Source organism: Lagopus leucura, unplaced genomic scaffold (assembly GCF_019238085.1).
Source record: "Lagopus leucura isolate 7727_CA_CO unplaced genomic scaffold, USGS_WTPT01 27-8_obj-0_obj, whole genome shotgun sequence".
Lineage (NCBI taxonomy): Eukaryota > Metazoa > Chordata > Aves > Galliformes > Phasianidae > Lagopus > Lagopus leucura.
The window spans coordinates 21,815-39,518 of record NW_024963307.1 but is presented as its reverse complement, the minus strand read 5'-3'; the positions used below and the strand labels follow the sequence as shown (position 1 = coordinate 39,518).

Below are 17,704 nucleotides of genomic sequence, written 5' to 3'. Positions count from 1 at the left end.
TACAGATGAGCAATAATCACTCCTTGATGCTGAATTTCTCACCTAAAGCAATGAACTTCACCTCTGGCTTGAGCAAAGGAGCTCTCCTCTGTCAGAGCAGACTCACAGAAGCCAGGTTACGGAATCATGGAATGGTCTGAGGAAGAGACCTTTAAAGGCCATGTGGTTGGACTCCCTGCAATGAGAGGGGACACTTACAGCTCCATCACGGTGCTTCTCTGCATCAGTATCTACCAGAGAGGTAAGGTGCCCCCGTCCTCAGAGCACTATTACCCCGTTTCTCCTCGGAAAACCTTCCCCACTTTCGTTTTCCTGTAGCACAACACACTCCTTGCTTTCTGCCGCGACACAGAGGAGTAACAGAGGAAACGGGAAGAAGAAGGGACCAGCAAAGCCACGTGCACCGGAGTATGGCCGAGAGACAGCGGGGCAGAGTGTAAGGATCAATGATGAGCCCTATGGATCCGTACGGATGGAAGCGTCGGTAACAATATAGGCAATAAAAATGTAGGTGATGAAAAGCAGGGTGAGCGGTGCTGCCCTTTGCTGCCCACCCCCAGTGCCGGGGATGGACCCGCAGCGCTGCCCCGCTCGCCCACCCGCCGCATTACCCACGTGCGCGCTCCCCACGCCGCTTCCCTCAAGCCCAGCCCAGCGCCTGGCCCCGCCCCTCCTCGCACTCTCATTGGCTCCGCCCGTGACGTCAAGGAGGGCGTGCCCAATGAGCGGCGCGCTTAGCTCGAGCCCCGCCCCATCGGGCCATGAGCTCCGCCCCGCGCGGGGTCTTAAAGCGGCGGCGGCGGTGCGCTCCCGGAGCGCCATGAGCCGGGCGGTGCTGGTACTGCTGTGCGCCGGGCTGGGCGCCTGCCTCGCCGCGGGGACCACAGGTAGGTACGGGGCTGGGGTACGGTGGGAGATTCCCTTGCGCTGTTCCATCCCGCTGAGCCGCTGCTCCGTGCTCGCAGGTGCCCCTAGCGCGCCCCCTAGCCCGCGGCTGCGGGTGAAGTTCGGGCTCCGGCGCTCGGCCGACGCCGAGGATGAGGGCTGTGCGCTGGAACTGGGCAGCGAGCGGAGTCTGGAGGAGTGTGGCTTCAACGCGACGGCCAGGACCTTTCTCATCATCCACGGGTGGACGGTGAGCGGGAGTATCGGGAGCGTAGCAGGGGCTGTGATCGGGAGGTTTGGGGCAGCTGCTGAGCGCTGCAGTCTGTGGGGAGCACTGCACCGGTGCAGCTTCACCGAACTTAAGAATGCTGCAGTCGTTGAACTTAACAATTGCACACCTGTTCTGCATCACTCCGTGCCTCTGCAAGGCGAGCACAGGCAGCGGAACCTGAGGTTTGTTCCCTGAAGTGTGACCAAATGCCCATTGTAAAAGTGACACTTGATGGAGGTGTGGACTTTCTGTGGCACAGGACTGGAGCAGGGTGTTCTGTATGGAATAGTCCATCTTTCATGCTTCTGTGATCTTCGTGGACCTTTCCAACTCCAGCAGATCCATGGCTGGAAGGGTCCAAGAACTGTGGAGATGTGGCGCTTGGGGACGTGGTCAGTGGGCATGGTGGAACTGGGTTGGATATCTTGGACGTCTTTTCCAACTTCTATGGTCCTCAGATCTTTTATGACCCTTCCAACCTAAGCCATTCTGTGATTTTTATATTCTTACTTCTTATCCACAGTTGTGCCATGTGCTCCTGGCTTTCCAAGGACAGAAGGCAGGCAGATTTCATCAAGCTGCTTCTGCATTTCATGTCCCACTTAGGGACTTAACCAGTTTTGCCATGGCACTGCAGTTTGCTAGAGACTAATTTTACAATCCATCAGAATTGCTGAGGCTCTTGAGGAAAGAGCGATAAGGTGCAGGGAGCTGGTGCCTCTCTTTCCTGTCTTTACAGGTGTGGCAGCTCATTGCAGCCCAAGTGCCAAAACCTGTTTCTCTTACACCAATTAGCTTGGTGCACTGGGGTTTACATAGGAGCATGCATTTGCCGTGAAAGTGTGAGTGTGTGATTGGGATGCTCCAGAAGCTAATGTTCAGATCTCCTTCCAGATGAGTGGCATGTTTGAGACCTGGCTGGGCAGCTTGGTTTCAGCCCTGCAGGAGAGGGAGAAGGATGCCAATGTGGTGGTGGTGGATTGGCTTTCTCTTGCTCACCAACTCTACACCGATGCAGTGAACAACACACAAGTTGTTGGGAAGAGCATAGCGAGGCTGCTCGACTGGTTGCAGGTAATATGCTCTGCTGTCACGTTATGTGTTTGCCAGCAAGTGGGGAAGACACTGATGTAACCCCAACCCCAAAGCCAGGTGGAGCAAGGGCTCACAGCTGAAGGACTGTGCTCCTTTGCACCATGCTTTGCTTACATGGGAGATGCTGCTTTGCAGGTTGCTTGCACTAGTGAGTTCTGAGCAAAATCCAGATGGAGGTATTCTGCCAGCTCTCCATGCAAGGCTGCCTCAGAAAGTTCAGTACAGCGCATCCTATGTAGGTGAAAGCTGTGTGCCACAAGCATCACCCACCCCATTCAGATGGTGCTTATCTTGGTGAAGGAAAGCACCAACCATGCTTGTCTGCCCCCTCCCCTCTTCTCTGTTCTTAGAACTGGACTTTGTAGTCCTGCAGATGGAGGCAAAACCACATCCTGAAACACAGGGGCAAATTATTAAGTGTTTTCTTCTTCCCCTTACAGGAGATCCCTCTCTTTAAGCTGGAGAATGTCCATCTGATCGGGTACAGCCTGGGTGCCCATGTTGCTGGCTTTGCTGGTAATCACGTCCATGGGAAAATAGGCAGAATCACAGGTGAGTGGCTCCTGAAGCAGTCTCTTACAATTCACTCTACAGTAATGAGCTTCCCCATAGAGCCTCATTCCCTCTGCTGCTGCAATGCTTTGGGCTTTCTGAGTCAGAAATAACAAGTCCCCTACACGGGGCAGCATTGTCTCTTCTAGTGAGAGAGCATATCTTTACTTTGAACTGCAGATAAGAGCGGAAGAATCAATGAAAAATCTGAGGACCTGATCTTAAATGTATTTGAAATTGCATGTGAGTTCAGCAGAAGTCCCGTTCAGGCCCTTACTGTCCAAATCCTAAACCTCTGATTGGCAGAGCTCTGTGATCAGAGCTCATGCTGTTTGTCCCATAGTGTGTTTGGTCAAAACCAGCAACCCCTCCTCTGGAGAGCATAGAGTGCTTCTGGAAAGAAGCTGATTTTAACAGGGGAGAACCTATGACACGGCAGAAGGGAAAGCTTTAAATGTTTAAATATGACAGTGAGAATTCCTCAGAGCCTGGCAATAAATATCTTGGTAAAACTGCCAAAGTTGGGGAATGGCTCAGGTGCACAACTTCAGTGAGTGAGCAAGTGTTCTCCCTGTGGAGCTCATCTCCATGGTCTCACTAACGGAACAGCTTAGTGAGATCATGGGGAAGAGCTCTGAAGGGTCAACACTTGCAGTGAAGCAGGGACTGTGTAGCACGTGGATTAGGAGGGCTCCCAGCAGCAAGTTCTTTCCAGATCTGTAGGAAATAACCCATTCTGTATCAAACACCCCAGTTCCTTACCTAGTCCCTTGCGCTGTCTCCAACCCAGGCTTGGACCCTGCTGGCCCCATGTTTGAAGGAGTGGACCCTAGCAGGCGTCTTTCCCCTGATGATGCTGCCTTTGTGGATGTCCTTCATACTTATACAAGGGAAACGCTGGGTGTCAGCATTGGGATCCAGATGCCTGTGGGCCATGTTGATATCTACCCCAATGGAGGGGACTTCCAGCCCGGCTGCGGACTGAGTGATGTCCTGGGAGCCATTGCCTATGGCAGTAAGTTCACAACTTCTATTGCTGCTGATCAGAGTATGCTCCTTGGGTTGGTGTACAAGAGCAGAGAAAACCACTTTTTTTTTTAATTTCTGAACTGTATCTGTGCTCTTGGAGTTAATTGCTAGGAGCTAGACCTGCTTGTAGATCTGAAGTAGCATGTTGTCCCTCTAACACCTGATCATAACCTAAGGCTGTCTTTTGATCTCCTCCACAAAGGGAGCCAACACATGACTCATCCTCTCCAAACGTTTTGCACTAACCTCTTGAATTGCTTCTGTTTGAGGAAAAAAAACACACCAATTTTTGGCCACACTGCCCCATGCTGGGCAGCAAAACGCTGCTGCTGTCTTAACACCTACTAGGGTGACAAATACTCAAACCAAATGTATCCCTTGCAACTCTGCTCCTCTAGCAATTGGTGAAGTTGTTAAGTGTGAACACGAGCGGTCTGTGCACCTGTTTGTGGACTCCCTCGTGAACCAGGATAAACAAAGCTTCGCGTTTCAATGTACTGATTCCAGTCGCTTCAAGAAGGGCATCTGCCTGAGCTGCCGCAAAAACCGCTGCAGCGGCATTGGCTACAACGCCAGGAGGACACGGCACAAAAGGAACAGCAAGATGTACCTAAAAACCAGGGCTGACATGCCGTTCAAAGGTATGCTTCTTAAAAGAACGTGGTCTGATTTCTAGGAGTGGGTCTGAGGTGCCCCTGAAGTTCAGTAGTGGGGAAGATCTAGAGGTAGGTGAGGAGCGTCACCTCCATGTAGGGCAGCGGTAAGAAGTGTGAGTGCTGCATCCCTGGAGGTGCCCAATGCCATAGTGGGGCAGCCTGGGTTGGTGGGAGGACAGCCAGCCCATAGCATGGGTTGGGACTAGTTGGGCTTTGAGGTTCCTTCCAACCCAACCATGCTATGGTTCTACAGTTCTATGACCTTCAAGGCCCCTTCCAACCCAAGCCACAATGCAATTCAGTTTGTTTGTTTGTACTGCTGTTAATATATGCTCTCTTTGTTTCTCTCCAGTCTACCACTATCAGATGAAGATGCATGTCTTCAGCTACAAGAGCCTGGGGGAGGTTGACCCCACCTTCTCTGTCACCCTCCATGGCACCAACGGAGAATCTGAGCCCCTCTCTTTAGAAGTGTAAGTAAGCTGCCTGCTGTGCTCACCTAGACAGCGAGGTGACTGGGGCTAGGCCAGGTGGCATCATTCTTTTTCCTCTGGTAACACTGGCAGTACACTTGAGTCTAGCAGACCTACTTGATCACAATTCAGTATTTCATCCAGTAACTTAATTACGTCAAATTGCGTAGAATGTAATTTGTGCCCAGTTCTCTACATGTTGGTCTTTGTGGCTCATCACTGAATGCTCTGTTTTCGCTTTATTCCACTGGGCAGCCTGCAGGCCCTTATACCTCTGGATGTGCTGTTGACCTCCTTTAGCCTCTCCAGAAGGAGACGAGGCGTGACGTTCACCCTTAAGCCATGGAAAGGTGGCTGAGCCAAATCCATGATGAGTTGATTGAACGCTTTCTTGAGTACAATCAGTAACTAACTGGTGGCAACTCAATGTGAAGCACTTGCTGAGCTGCAAAGGCTCTTTTTAAATGAGTGAACATGTGGCAGGCTTCCATGAGAAAACACAGAGTCTTTGCTTGTCTTCCAGGCTTGAGCAAATTGGCCTTAATGCTACCAACACCTTCCTGGTCTATACTGAAGAGGACATGGGAGATCTTCTAAAAATAAAGCTCACCTGGGAGGGAGCAACTCAGTCGTGGTACGATCTGTGGAAGGAGCTAAGGAGCTACTGGTACCGGCCTGCCAGGTCCTCCCAGGAGCTGCACATCCGACGGATACGTGTGAAATCTGGGGAGACGCAGCAGAGGTAATGGTGGTGTTGGACTGCACCTGAGCTGGCTCAGCCAAAAGGAGCGATATTCAGAATCCAGCAAGGAAAGGGGAAAGGGTGTGAATTTAGCTGGTGGCCTAAATTGTCCCATTTTTAGTGTTACCACCTCCTGCATCTTTATGGTGTGGGAGGAGATTACTTGCAGCATGAGGCTACAAACCAAGCCTGAAGCAGAACCAGTCACTGCAGATCAGATCTGAGGTTCTTCTGCTTTATTTAGATGCTGGAATAGTCCTGCCTCCCCCTGAGGTCTGAATCCAGCCTACTTCAAGGTGGTTTAAATGATACTTGAAGGATTAAAGTTCTGACAGTGCCAAGAGCACATACCCGAAGCGTAGGTAGGGCTCTTTATTACACGATAACATGCTGATCTGGCATAAGCTTGTGTAAAACTGCAGCTGGTAACATGGTAGCACCAACTTAAGCACTATATTGCTCCTTATGAGATCTCTGGAACTGTACAATTACATGGAGGTGCATGCCAGTTTGGAAGCATAGCACACCCGAATTCTGTCGTCTTGCTCTGAAGATAACCCAGATCTGTTAAAAGCAGTTGATGCTGACAGTTTTCTCACATTGATCAGCTTTAAATAAGCTTCTCTTGCCATCTGCGAGGTGTTCTGCATCCTTCTTTCTGGAACCTGTGAAACAAAGGGGAGGTAAAGAAAAAGATCCACAAGTGCAACTTTACAATAGGATAGAAAGCACTGCATCAGCCAGTTGGCAAAGTAATGATGTACCAAGATGCTCCACAGAGGATATAAAACCAAACAGCAATGTCCTAGAATGAGTTCTAATCCATATTATGTCTTGTTTATTAAACTTTAGACAGAGCTTTCAGTGACTCCCAGTTCTTCTTCCTCCCAGGTTTGCTTTCTGTGTGGAAGACTCCCAGCTGACCAGCATATTTCCTGGCAAAGAGCTCTGGTTTGTGAAGTGCACAGATGAATGGAAAAGAAGGTAGGGAAGTCAGACAAAATCCTGGTTACTGGCGTGTGGGCACTTGAGGATGAGTCCAAGATCCTTGCAGTAGTGGAAAGCTGATTAGATGCTCCTATAAAAGACTGCTGCCCTATAAAGCAGAGGAATGCTGGAGGTGGACAATATTACCTAAAAGATCACTTCAGCCTGAGCTGCAGAGAAATACCTTGGTTAAATTTGGCTTAGTGCATCAGTGAGGCACAGCTGAGGATTACCATGGTGTTACAGCACTGACTCCCACCACTTCTGTTGAGGCATGGGAACAGGTTGCCTAGGGATGTGGTTGATGTCCCATCTCTGGAGACTTTAAAAGTGAGGCTGGATCAGGCCATGGGCAACGTGACCTACCTGTGATAGGTCCCTGTGCACTGCAGGGGAGTTGGACGACGTGACCTTCAGAGGTGCCTTCCAACTCTATAGATACTATGATTCTATTCTATGATTCATCTCCATCGATCTCCCCTGGCTCAGCAGTGGAATCTCACCCATTGCAGAGCATGCCTGTCCTGCCTTGATCCCTGGGGACGTCCCACACACCAGAATCTGTCCTCAGAGCATGACTGCTGGCAAGCCTGGTCCCAGCAGTGACAGCCTGATTGCTTCAGGCTGCCTTGAACCATGCTTTGAATCAATCCCCATTCATTTAACCAAATGACAGCTTCCTGAAGACAAAGCCCAGCCTCACAAATTTCATTTTGTAAACTTAATCCTTCGTTGTTTCTCATCTGGAGACCTAGTGCTTGTTAGAGCTAGCACAGCCCTTTGCACAACCTTCCTGGTTGAAATCAGCTGATAAATGCTTGCTGGTGCTGGCCCGGGTCTGGCAGAAGCTAGCAGGCTGCTACGCACAGTAGCAAACAATTATGTGAATGAAACCCCCATACAAAAACTTGTTGCTCTGCCACATGATCAAGTAAATGCTCCTGCAACAAGGCTGTTTTGATGTGCTTCTCCATAACCCCATAAAAGAAGTGCAGGCAGATGTCTTCCTGCTTTTGCTGGTGGAGAACAGCTTTTGCATGAGGCAGAGGAGCAGCTCTGATCTCCAGAGCACGACGGTTTCCAGGAAATGGTCTTTACTTCCAGAAACTGAGCAACTGCTTGCTCTTCAGCTCTCCATTCCTGCCAAGTCACTGGGAGATGGCAGCTCCCTGCTTGAAATTTCAGTCTGTAAACGCCATCAAGTGAATCTGAACAGGCAGAGCCTAAAGACAAGACCTGCAATTTCTTTGCAGTCTGTTCACTGTGTGTAATGTCTGCTTCAGGTTTCCACTGAATGGCTGCTGGGAAGGTAGTTGAGTTTTTTCCTTTTTTTTTTCCTTTTTTCTTTTTCTTGAACAGAATGGTGATGGACAGTTCGACATTAATGATTCTATGAAAATAGCAACCTGTACTTTGTGACCTACTTCACACTGTCCCAGAGATTCTTAGGAATTCTTTGATATTCCTTTTAACCTCTGCATTTATTGGTGTTTTTTTTTTCCTCACTGTTCTTCCCAGATCTGTCTCAAACACACTCTGAAGATTTCCCTGGAACCCACAATGGAGCAAGCTGGACGCATGAAGACCGTGACAGTGGGAAGATGCTCTGGCAAAAAAAAACCTTGGTAGCACTTAAAGCAAATAGCTTTGCAGGACAAAATACTTTGGATCAGATGAAAGAAACTGGGGAGCAGCTGACGGACTGTGGTCCTGGACCTAGAATAACTGCAGCACCTTCCCCTGACAGCCTGGGAGATGCATTTAGCCTTGCCCTGACTTTCCTGCTCCCATTAACCATGACTACAGAGGATAACTCTGGAACTCCAGACCTCAGCAATGATGTCCTGGTCCACCACCAGTGGAGCTGAGAAGAGAACCATATGAACTGCTGGATGCAGTGATGCCAGGAACCAGTTGGCATCTACTGTAGGAGCACTATGGGCTGGAGAAGGTGAGACCAGCACACACTCTGTGTGGGGTTGTGTAGGGAGGAGTGGGGATAAGCACCGTGCCACTTATGTTCAGGTTGTCCTCTGCTTGCCTTAGACCTGCTCTGTGCTTGGCTGATGCTGAGATCTGTGCATCACTGTGTGCCAAGCAGCTCTCCGTCCTCCCTTTCCCTATGGCATAATGCAAAAAGTGGCAGCTGCTCCTTTCTCCTCAGTCCCCTTTCCTCAGTCCTTGCTCCTTGTTCAACAGTCCATGTTAATTAATCTTTGTGAGAGGCAAATAGCAGCTGCCCAGCACAGGAGGAAGGTAATGGAACTGGACTGTTCCAGGAGAGCTTTGCACTTATCCTTGTAACTACTGAGAATGTCTGCCTCTGCTCCAATGCTGCTGTAGTACCAGTGCATAATTAAGACCTTATTTCCATGTAAAGCATTGAACTGAGCCAATAGCCCATCTTCATTGCCACCACAACTTGCTTGTATTCCTGGTGCCAGATGAACGTGGCTTTGCTCTGAGCTCGGCACTCCACAGCTGGTCCCACTGGCTGCAGCAGAATGGGTTGTATCAGAGGTAAAACTTGTTAATTTGCTGAGTTTTGGGAGGATACTTGGTGTAACAACTCTGAACTTTTGGCATGCAGCGAGACAACCTCAGAAAGTGGTGCTGCCACGTGGTGCACTGAGTTCTGAAGATGGAGTGCATCCTTTGAGGTTCTGAGTTTGTGTAGAGCTTCAATCTGACCAAAGCACATTTGGGGATCTTTTTTATTTCATGGTTTTGTGCAAAGGTTTTAATGATTGGAGCCTTTGGTGAGTAGCCGAGACTTGTTACCCTGCCATATATGGAGTGGTTTCAAAGCTCTGTTTGTATATTCTGGTTTTTGTATGACTTTAAACATTATTTATTTCTCATGCTGTACATATGTAAAGTTTTAAAGAGTTTTGGTTCTGAGTTCCAGTTTTTATAAGCCTTGAGATGAAAATAAAGAGCTCTGTATGAATCAGTGAAGTCTCATTATTAACCTGTCGTTGGCTTTCCCAGAGCAACAGAACATGAACACGGGTTTCCTCAGTCTTTCTAACAGCTGCCACGCCATCCAGCTTAAGGAAATCTCTCGTGGTGCTCTGCCCAGCCATGACTGAAGCTGGTGGCACAGCTCCAGCAGAAAGACTGCAAATTAAGTAAATATCCCTAAGCTGTGGGAGGTTTACATGAAATTATTTGGTTAACCTTTTCCTATGAAAACTAAAGCAGACATTGACTGCAAGAATGAGTGGTTTAGGATGTGAGGCGATGGTCTGAAATTGCACTGGGGAGGTTCAGGTTGGTTCTTAGGAGATATTTCTTTTTGGGAGGAGGGGTGAGGCAGTGGTACAGGCTGTCTAGGGAGGTGGTGGGGTCACCATCCCTGGAGCTGTTCAAGAAACATAGAGATGTGGCACATGGGGACATGAGCAGTGGGCATGGTAGGGATGGGGTGGGCCTAGGAATCTCGGAGGTCCTTTCCAACCTGAATGCTTCTATGGATCTACTCCTTCTGCTCTGCATCTCAGAGCCAACACCACACAGCCCAGCACACACCAACATCCATCCCTGCGCATCTCTTCCAGTTTGGAGTTTCAGTATATGCCAGTTAAAGCTGGGATGGGTGCAGGGGGCTGTGAGCCAAGCTCTGTGCTTGCATTTTTCCCCTTCCCCCAGTGTTTTAAGACTCTCCTCCGTTCAGCTCTGCAGCTGGGTTCCCACAAGGGTCAGGTCTCCAGAGCGATGATGCACTTGGCCCCAGGAATGCTTTACAGCCCCACCACACTGCCCCAGATTGTGCCCTAATGCACCAGGTACTCTCTGAGCATCGCTACTTCTTAAGGCAAACTGAAAGCAAAGTGCATTTGAAAACTGCACTGTAGTTGTAACTACACCCTTTGGGTGCTGTCAGCCCCACATCACAAACTGCTCAGCAAAGCCCCTACTGCAAGAGGCTGCCTCACAGAGGCAGTTTCCAAGCTTCAAAAACTGGGGTTGAATAAATGTAATGCAATAGCTGTGCTGGGGAAGAGAAAGACCTGCCAGCCCTTTTGGGAATGGGAACAGCACATTTCCTGTTGGCTCCCCGTGCTGAGATAATGGGGCAGCCTCAATCTGCCAGGTCAGCCTTCCCCCCAAGGTAGCCTCAACCCAAAGATGACATCGACCATCCAAAAAAACCAAGATCCCTCTCCTCCGACAGCACTATCAGGTTGTAATTTTATGCCTGCTCTGCTCCATGTCGGCATTCCAACATAAATTATACAGCTCATTGACTTCCCTGCGATCCTATCCAGCCCAGCAGTGAGCACAAAGAACGCGGCAACCTTTGTAAATCCCTGTGAAGTACTGGGAGGGTTTGGAGGGACGGGTGAAGCAGCGTGACCCAGAGCTGACCCACGTTTAAGGCTAAAATCAGATCACTTTTATTGCTGGGTTATTGTTTTCCTATCTCTGCCCTAGGTTGTTTCACAGCTGTTGCAAGAAGCTTTAAGATGTTCATGGTAAACTGTGCAAAGAGGACACAAACTGCAAGCATTCAGAATCCCTTTCTTCCGACACAGCTTGCAATAAGATGGGAAAATGAAGAAAAGAGACCAATAAAGCAGGGATTTTCAAGCCATGCTTTTCCACTTCTCCAGCAGTCCTGATTATTGCAAACAGGCGAAGCAAGACACGACACACGAGTTGGACCAAACCTTAAGGCCAAAACAGTTGAGGTTTTGCTCATTTCCATGTGTCTTTCTATATCCTGCTTTTGGCTGAACACAGATGTATCCCACCAAACTACCATGAAGAAAGACACTTCAGCTTCACTAAAATACCCTGGAACCATCTTCCTCCCCTGCCATAAAATCTGCAGATGTTAATGAGAAGAACCTCACTCTGCATACTTCTGTGAAACAGCCAGATTTGTCAGTTCTTTGCTTAACCCAAGAAGAAACACCCCAGAAAAGCTGGATTATGTACCACTTGTGCACTGAGGTATAGGATTACCTGGGTTGGAAGGGACCTCAGCAATCATCCGGTGCCAACCTGTCATCTCATTCCAACAGAATTAGAGGGAACTTCCAAAGGCAGGTCTCAAAGTATCAGTTGGGTACTTCAAAATCCTGCATTTCAGAACCTGAAATGGGTCTATGGTTATACTTGGTAATCGTAGACATTTTTTCCAGCCTGAATGATTCTATGACCCTGTGAGTGGGCATTGTGTGGTGGTGGGCTGGCAGTTGGACTTGGTCTCAGAAAGGTCTTTTCCATCTGAAACGATTCTGTGATTCGGTGTGGAGACATGGCTTAGTGGAGATGGTGGGGATGGACTGACAGTCAAACTGCTGACCCTGGAGCTATTTCCAGTCTTAATGATTCTTTGGAAACCAAGGACATGTAAGCTGTTCTGTGATTGCAGGAAGGCTACTGAGACGCCTTGGCATGAGTTCACCCACCTGGGCACAGCCAGCAAAGCTGCATACTGGGCACATATTGCCGGGGAGCACACTAACCCCCCTGTGATTCTGAAAGAAACAGTCAGAGACCTACTGCTCCAGCTGGACTGTCACAAGTCGATGGGGCCAGATGAGATCCACCCGAGAGTGCTGAGGGAACTGGCGGAGGTGATAGCCGAGCCGCTTTCCATCATCTGTCAGCGCTCCTTGTTGACTGGTGAGGTCCCAGAAGACTGGAGGCTTGCCAATGTGACTCCCATTTATAAGAAAGGTCGTAAGGAGGATCCGGGGAACTACAGGCCTGTCAGCCTGACCTCGGTGCCAGGGAAGGTTATGGAGCAGATCGTCTTGAGGGAGATCATGCGGCATGTGCAGGGTGACCGGGGGATCAGGCCTAGCCAGCATGGGTTCATGAAGGGCAGGTCCTGTTTGACCAACCTGATCTCCTTCTATGATCTAGTGACCCATCTGGTGGATGAAGGAAAGGCTGTTGATGTGGCCTACCTAGACTTCAGCAAAGCCTTTGACACTGTCTCCCACAGCATTCTCCTGCAGAAGCTGGCAGCCAGAGGCTTGGATGGGTACACTCTTGGCTGGGTAAGGAGCTGGCTGGAGGGCCAGGCACAGAGAGTGGTGGTGAATGGAGTTAAATCCAGCTGGCGACCGGTCGTGAGTGGTGTTCCGCAGGGGTCGGTGCTGGGGCCTGTCCTCTTCAATATCTTTATTGATGACCTGGATGAGGGCATCGAGTGCACCCTCAGTAAATTTGCAGATGACACCAAATTGGCTGGAAGTGTGGATCTGCCTGTGGGTAGCGAGGCCCTACAGAGGGATCTGGACAGGCTGGAGAGCTGGGCTGGAGCCAATGGGATGAGTTTCAACAAGGCCAAATGCCGGGTCCTGCACTTCGGCCACAACAACCCCAGGCGACGCTACAGGCTTGGGGCGGTGTGGCTGGAGGACTGCGTAGAGGAAATGGACCTGGGGGTATTGATTGATGCTCGGCTGAACATGAGCCGACAGTGTGCCCAGGTGGCCAAGAAGGCCAATGGCATCCTGGCTTGCATCAGAAACAGCGTTGCAAGCAGGAGCAGAGAGGTGATTGTTCCCCTATATTCAGCACTCGTGAGGCCGCACCTCGAGTACTGTGTCCAGTTTTGGGCCCCTCACTGCAAGAAAGATATTGAGGCCCTGGAACGTGTTCAAAGGAGGGCAACAAAGCTGGTGAGGGGTCTGGAACACAGGCCATATGAGGAGAGGCTGAAGGAGCTGGGAATGTTCAGCCTGGAGAAGAGGAGGCTCAGGGGAGACCTCATTGCTCTCTATAACTTCCTGAAGGGAGGTTGTAGTGAGCTGGGGGTCGGCCTCTTCTCTCGTGTCATTAGTGATAGGACCAGAGGGAATGGTTTCAAGCTACGGCAGGGGAGATTCAGGCTGGACATGAGGAAGTATTACTTTTCAGAAAGGGTGGTCAGGCACTGCAATGGATGCCCAGGGAGGTGGTGGAGTCACCGAGCCTGGGGGTGTTCAAGGAAAGACTGGATGTTACGTTGAGGGACATGGTTTAGTAGGAGCTATTGGGAATAGGTGAACGGTTGGACTGGGTGATCTTTTAGGTCTTTTCCAACCTTAGTGATTCTATGATTCTATGATATGTGAGTAAACTCCAAGGATGGGGCAGGGAGGGAAACTGGGTTCCCTTTGATGTCTGCAGGAGTTTCTCCTTGGGCTTCACCAGCGATGTGGTGGGTTTCAACCCATGGAAGGATGCTGGTGTGGGACAGGGACAGAAGCCAGTGCGTTGCTGAGACGGCTGGGTGAGAAGTGCACTGTGTGGAACTGGGTGCAAAAGGTGTAAGTTTAGAAAAATTAAACTTACATCTGTATTTTTTCATATTTCTTCCTCCTGTCTTCCCCAGCTCCTGGCCTCACTCCCTGTCTGAAGTCCAAGCTACACAAGTCCAAGTGCTTCCATGCAGCTCCAGTAACAACATCAAAGCATTGACCTCAGCTGATTCTGTGTCCTAGCCAACAGCTACTTAACAGGACACGATGAACTTGGTATCTCGTGCATCTTTGCAAGGCAGAGCCAAGAGAAGATCTGTTTTTTCATTTTCATCCAAGATACTCGATTAACTTCTGCTGCTCTGTAATAGGGCCTCCGTGCTCCTCAGAGATGTTCCCCCTTCCCTGCTGGAAGGCTATGAGAAATGACAGGGGAAAACCTGCCAGATATGTGGGAGAAGCAATGAATCTGACTGTGTAAGTGAAGTGCTGTCAAAGGAACAAGAAAGAAAATGAGAAAAAAACAAACAAACAAGCAAACAAACCCAACACACATATATATACACATATTCATTAAGTCCCATTACACGTTACTAAATAGAAGGACAAAATCAAATAGAATTAGTATCTACTTAATTATCACATCTTAAAATCATAATTGCCAATACTGGAAATAACTGGGACAGGAGAAAATAACCCCCTCCCTCAAAATTTCCACTCTTATATCAAAATAGTATGCTTCACCAAATATTTTAACGAAGATATTGTGAAATCAAAATCACATTCTATACACCTAAGTGGAGCCAAAGCCAAGCTCTGCTTTTCATTGTTAGTTTCTCAAAAACATGTAAAGACAACCATTTGAGTTAATTCTGCGTAATTTTCCTCTTATCTGGAAAGAGGACCTACATCTGTGTTTCTGCAGCTGCTGCTCCTGCTGCCAGGCATCTGCAGGGGCTCAGCCCTCTCTATGAGTGTCAGCTGTGCTGGTGCTCCTACTCATACTCCCGTGTGGCTTAATGTTAGGAACAATTTATTCTCCCAGAGAGCAGTGATGCAGTGGCACAGGATGCACAGGGAGGTGGTGGGATCCCCATCCTGGAGGTGAACCACAGAGATGTGGCACTGAGGGACATGGTCAGTGAGCAAGGTGGGGTGGATTGGGCTTGGACCTGGGGATCTTGGAGGTATTTTCCAACATTAATGTCTCGACGGTTCTATTTAAGGACACTGTCAGTGGCTATGATGGGAATGTCTTTGGGTTGGGCTTGGGGATCTTGGTAGTATTCTCCAACTCTAGTGATCTATGGTTCTATTTAGGGTCATGGCCAATCGGCATGGTGAGGATGGGCTGGGATTAGGCTTGGAGCTCTTGAAGGTCTTCTTCAGCCTTGATGGTTGTGTGATTCTATGACTCAGCCTTCATGGGATGCAAACACCAACACCTCACTGAACAACAACTCAACAGCACAGCGCTGAGCCAAGGAAAACAGCATTTCAGCCAACAACCTGAGCTCCTCCTCATCTTCCTCCCATCCGCTTCATTAGGTTTTGCACTCAGGATGAAGCAACCTGCTGCTCCTGCTTTGCATCAGCCCCTGTCTTGCACAGTAGACTGCAGACAGCTGCTCAGGGTCAGGGGAGCGGTGCTGATTTACACCTTGCAAGGTGGGCAAATGAGTGCGCTTCTTGTTTGTAAACTGGGGATGATTTATTCCCCTGATTAATTCAGCATCTTTCAGGAGACACAGTCTGCCAGCCCCATTCAGAGCCCTTTATTTATTATTTTATTCCTGCATAATCTGTGCTCTGAACAAAGCTGCGCATTGTTCCACGAACAGAAACTGTTTCTCAAATTCCCGCTGTGTTGTTTTCCTCCATTTCTGCTGAATCAGCTTTTAACTTCCATTAAAAACCCTTTTTTATTTAAAAACAAAAACAAAACAAACAAACAAAAAACAAGTGAAATCTGCTTTCCTCATTCCGCCAATTGCCTCCCTACAGCAGCTCCAGCAGCATTCAGTTGCTCCACCAAACAGGGATGCTGTTTTCTCTCTAACATCCCATAGCTTCCACCTGAACAGATCCTACACCCTGCAGCAGGAAGATCCAAAGGAAGATCCCAGAAGCCAACAGAAAGCCCCCAGCACTGTTAGACTGCAGATGTTCTGCATACCCGCAGCAATTAGGGTTGACCTATTGCAAAACACACCCCAAGCACGTCCCTCCTGCTTACTGGACTCCTGTTGACTCTTCAGAATCCCCGGGGATGACAATGAAGCAATCACAGATAGGATATTTTGGCTGGTTGGCCGACCGCAAGAAGGGGCTCTGGTTATGACACAGAACAGAACAGAACAGAAAAGTACATCCAAGGTTGGCCATCAGCACAGACTCCTGAGGACAGCACGAAGGTCATGGCCCAGCCCAGACGTATTGAGTGTCCCTCAGAGAGCTGCTGGAAATGGGCTCTGAGGTTCTTGCCTCTGTTCCCAAAAGGATGCCTGAAGCCTACCCAGGTGTGCAGGTTACTCACAGCACTCCTGTAGCCCTGTTCACACTGAGCCTTCGGTTCACAGCTACAGGTAAATACACTCAGGCTTAGAGGTAAGCAGCTGTGCAAAGCTTGGGAGGTTAGGAATGGGTGCCATCTGCACCCCAGCCTGGCTGATGGCAATTTAAGAGCAAAATCTGTGTAAAGACAAGCATGTATGCTGGCCGCCTCTTGAGGCTGTGGTTTCTCAGAGCTGGAAGTCTGACAACGCGTTGCAGACTCACAACAAGCACAGGATAACTTTGCAAAGCCACGTGAAGGCCACCAAGGGTTATCTTACCAAGTGTGATCACAGTTACCCAAGTGGCATTCCTGGACATAGCTGTGTGCAAGCACAGGTTAGAATAAACAGAAAGACACATCCCAAATGTGACGTCAAGGACCAGCGTTGACCAAGGGTGAAAAAAGGACAAGTTATTTGGCAACCACTGCCTTTTTCCATTGCAGGACATTATCAGAGCTCCTACTTCACTAAATTCTGCAGAAGAAATAGCCCCTGATGTTGAGTGATCAAGAGACAGCTCTGAATTCCAACCTTCTATATACAATCTGCTCCACTCAGCATGTTATTTTCTCCCTTGAGGAAACACATCAGAACATTAATGCTGAGGGCCCTTATGAATCCCATAGAGATCCAGGGTAACTTCTTAGTAGCTACTGAAGTAAAACCAGCTCACCTCAGGCTGGATATTAGAAAAAACATCTTCTCCAAAGAGCAGACAGGCATTGGCACAGGCTGCCCAGGGAGGTGGTAGACTCCCTGTCCCTGGAGGTGTTCAAGAACCGTGGAGATGTGGCAATTGGGGACATGGGCGGTGGGCATGGTGGGGGTGGACTGGGGTTGGGCTTGTGGATCTTGAGGTCTTCTCCAACCTTAATGCTTCTATGACTCTGTAATCCATGAACAGACAGACCTATTGTGTAACAGCTGAGGGATGCGCTTCCCAGGCATCTCCAGTTTGGGAACATTCAGGTTTGGATGCACCACATCAAAGGGGCTACTTGATATTGGACAGCATGTCAAGCCAAAGAGATGCCAGACTGCAACCAAGAGCTGGGTAATTTTCCATAGACCATTGATATCTTCTGTTCACCATCTGAATGTGGATGGGATTGCAAAAAAAGGTGAGGAAGAATAAGGAAACTTAGTTTCATCTTTTACCCTCACTTTCTTTCCAACTGCACAAAAATTCCAATGGTGACAAAGGAGCCTGAAAAAAGACTTTTGCAGTAAGACCACAGTTGGGGCTGAATA

General features: G+C 49.0%; 1 protein-coding gene across 1 annotated transcript; it reads left to right on the top strand.

The window, feature by feature from the left end:
* Positions 1-820: 820 nt before the first annotated feature.
* Positions 821-9,626, top strand: LIPG (lipase G, endothelial type). Its single transcript, XM_042891274.1, has 10 exons — positions 821-887; positions 966-1,135; positions 2,051-2,230; positions 2,692-2,803; positions 3,594-3,818; positions 4,231-4,473; positions 4,841-4,961; positions 5,485-5,703; positions 6,595-6,687; positions 8,209-9,626. Exons 1-10 carry the CDS (start codon positions 821-823, stop codon positions 8,228-8,230), a joined length of 1,452 nt encoding a protein of 483 aa, XP_042747208.1. The 3' UTR covers positions 8,231-9,626.
* Positions 9,627-17,704: the final 8,078 nt, after the last annotated feature.